General features: G+C 45.1%; 1 protein-coding gene across 1 annotated transcript in view; it reads right to left on the bottom strand.

Moving 5' to 3' along the window:
- sdccag8 (SHH signaling and ciliogenesis regulator sdccag8) overlaps positions 1-2,500 on the bottom strand; it is a 70,813-nt gene that overhangs the window by 54,313 nt on the left and 14,000 nt on the right. The window contains 1 exon segment of the mRNA XM_062519036.1: positions 1,308-1,424. Within this exon segment, the coding sequence (XP_062375020.1) occupies positions 1,308-1,424 (117 nt within the window).

Genomic DNA, 2,500 nt, shown 5'->3' with positions numbered 1-2,500 from the left:
GGGGAAAGGGGGAGCAGGGAGAGAGAGAGAGGGGGAATACAGAGAGAAGGAGACAAGGAGGGGGCAGGTAGAGAGAGAGAAGAAGAGAGAAAGTGAAAAGTGAGAGTGTGACAGAGAGAAAGAGAAGGCAGGATGAAGAGTGAATGAGAGAGGAAACAAGAGAAAGGGAAGACAGGATGACGAGTAAATGAGAGAGGAAACGAGAGAAAGAGAAGACAGGATGAAGAGTGAGTGAGAGAGGAACAGGCAACAAAGATCAAATGTCAAGTGTGTCCACATGAATTTATGGAAATCTGGCAAATAAAATGGACAAATCTTCCTTTCAAACACAAATATTCAGAAACTCTGAAAGTATGCATGTATGAAAGTTAACCAGAGTCAAATTCCTTCTTTGTTTACACAAACCTGGCCAATAAAAATTACTCTGATTCTAATTGTGATGATGGACAAATGGACAAATCTTCTTTTCAAAAGCACATAAGCAGTAGTAACTCTTCCACGTATGAGAGGAACAAATAAAGATGGATCTAGAACCAACTCCAGCACATTCCACTGGTGTTCTATGAAGGATCTAGAACCATGTCCAGCACATTCCACTGGTGTTCCGGAAGACTCCAACAGGAGACAAATGAACAGAGGTGCTAGAGCCAACATCACTGCAGGATTGCTAACAGGAAGTGAGCATTTAGCGCACACAAACTAACAGGATGAAATCCAGATGCATCTCTACTTTCGCCCCCTTATTTCTGTCTCTCTGTCTTATCAACCCCCCGCCTTTTAGTTCCCCTTGTGTAAACCCTCTCTACTGTTCTTTCATTTCTTCTCTCTTCTCCATCATTCTATCACTCTTTCTCATCTTCTCCCAGTCTCTTAATGCTCCTCCTCTAACCCTGATCTGCATCTCTCTCTTCTCTACACCTTCCTCACTCACTCTATTCTACTCTTCTAAATGCTCTTTCTCTCTTTTGCTCTCTCTTTCTTTTCACTCTCTCTGTTCCTCTCCTCCACCCTATTCTATCGTTCTCTCTCTCTCTTCTCCTCTGTAACTCACCTGTCGAGAGAGCTCTATCTGTCGGGTGTGTGTGTGTGTGTGTGTGTGTGTGTGTGTGTGTGTGTGAGAGAGTAACTCACCTGTTGAGAGCTCTATCTGCCGTGTACCGGTAGGTGTGTGTGTGTGTGTGTGTGTGTGTGTGTGTGTGTGTGTGTGTGTGTGTGTGTGTGTGTGCATGTATAACTCACCTGTTGAGAGAGCTCTATCTGCCGTGTGTGTGTGTGTGTGTGTGTGTGTGTGTGTGTGTGTGACTCACCTGTTGAGAGAGCTCTATCTGCCGTGTGTGTTTGGCGTTGGAGTCCCTCAGCTCTCTCTCAGCCTCCTCTCTCTTCAGCTGGGCCTGGCTCAGCAGGTACCGCAGCTCCCCACACACCTACACACACACACACACACACACACACACACACACACATAAATTAATACACACCTCAACAAACACACAAACACACACACTCACAAACAGACACACAGACACACACAAATGAATGCACGTCCACACACACCCATACACACAAACACACAAATGAATACACGTTCACACACTATGCATATATGCACTGGTATGTGTGCACTGTGCACAAAAATGCAAACTACACAAACACACACATACATGAGTAAACAGACACATATTCAACAACATACACTCATGCACACATGAATACACACACACACACACACACACACACACAATCATGCACACATGAACACACACACACACACACACACACACACACACACACACACACACACACACTGAGCAGGCAAAGAATTCCTGCAGTCCCCACTTCCTCTTTCAATGTCACCGTAACATGGGTGCATCTGTTGAAGAGGGCACCTGCTGAATTAGAGTTACCTCACCTCACCTTACCTCATCTCTCGCACACACACACACACACAAACACGAACACTCTCTCTCTCATATATACACACACACTTCTCACATACACACCCACACACACTCTCACATACACATACACACACACACACACACACACACACACACACACACACACACACACACACACACACACACAAATAAGAAACTATAATAACATCAAATCAAATCATATTTGTTGAGGCGCCATGTGCAATGTTAATCTAATTCTCTATCTATTCACTTTGGTACATTTGCGCTCTGTCTCACTGTCCTCCCTTGTGGGTGCACTTGTGATAATTCATCAGTAGGGCTTCAGTGCCACCTGGTGGCCAACTGGGGTGATACAGCTGTGACAGTCACAGATTTAGAATAGAAGAATAGAATAGAATATATACTTTTTTGATCCCGTGAGGGAAATTCGTTTCTCTGCATTTAACCCAATTTAACCGAATTAGTGAACACAGCACACACACAGTGAGGTGAATCACACACTAACCCAGAGCAGTGAGCTGCCTGCCCAACCAGCGGCGCTCGGGGAGCAGTGAGGGGTTAGGTGCCTTGCTCAAGGGCAC

The sequence above is a fragment of the Sardina pilchardus genome, chromosome 18, assembly GCF_963854185.1.
Source record: "Sardina pilchardus chromosome 18, fSarPil1.1, whole genome shotgun sequence".
Taxonomy (NCBI): Eukaryota; Metazoa; Chordata; class Actinopteri; order Clupeiformes; family Clupeidae; genus Sardina; species Sardina pilchardus.
Note: the sequence above shows the minus strand (reverse complement) of the source record. Positions and strands in the feature narration are given on the sequence as shown.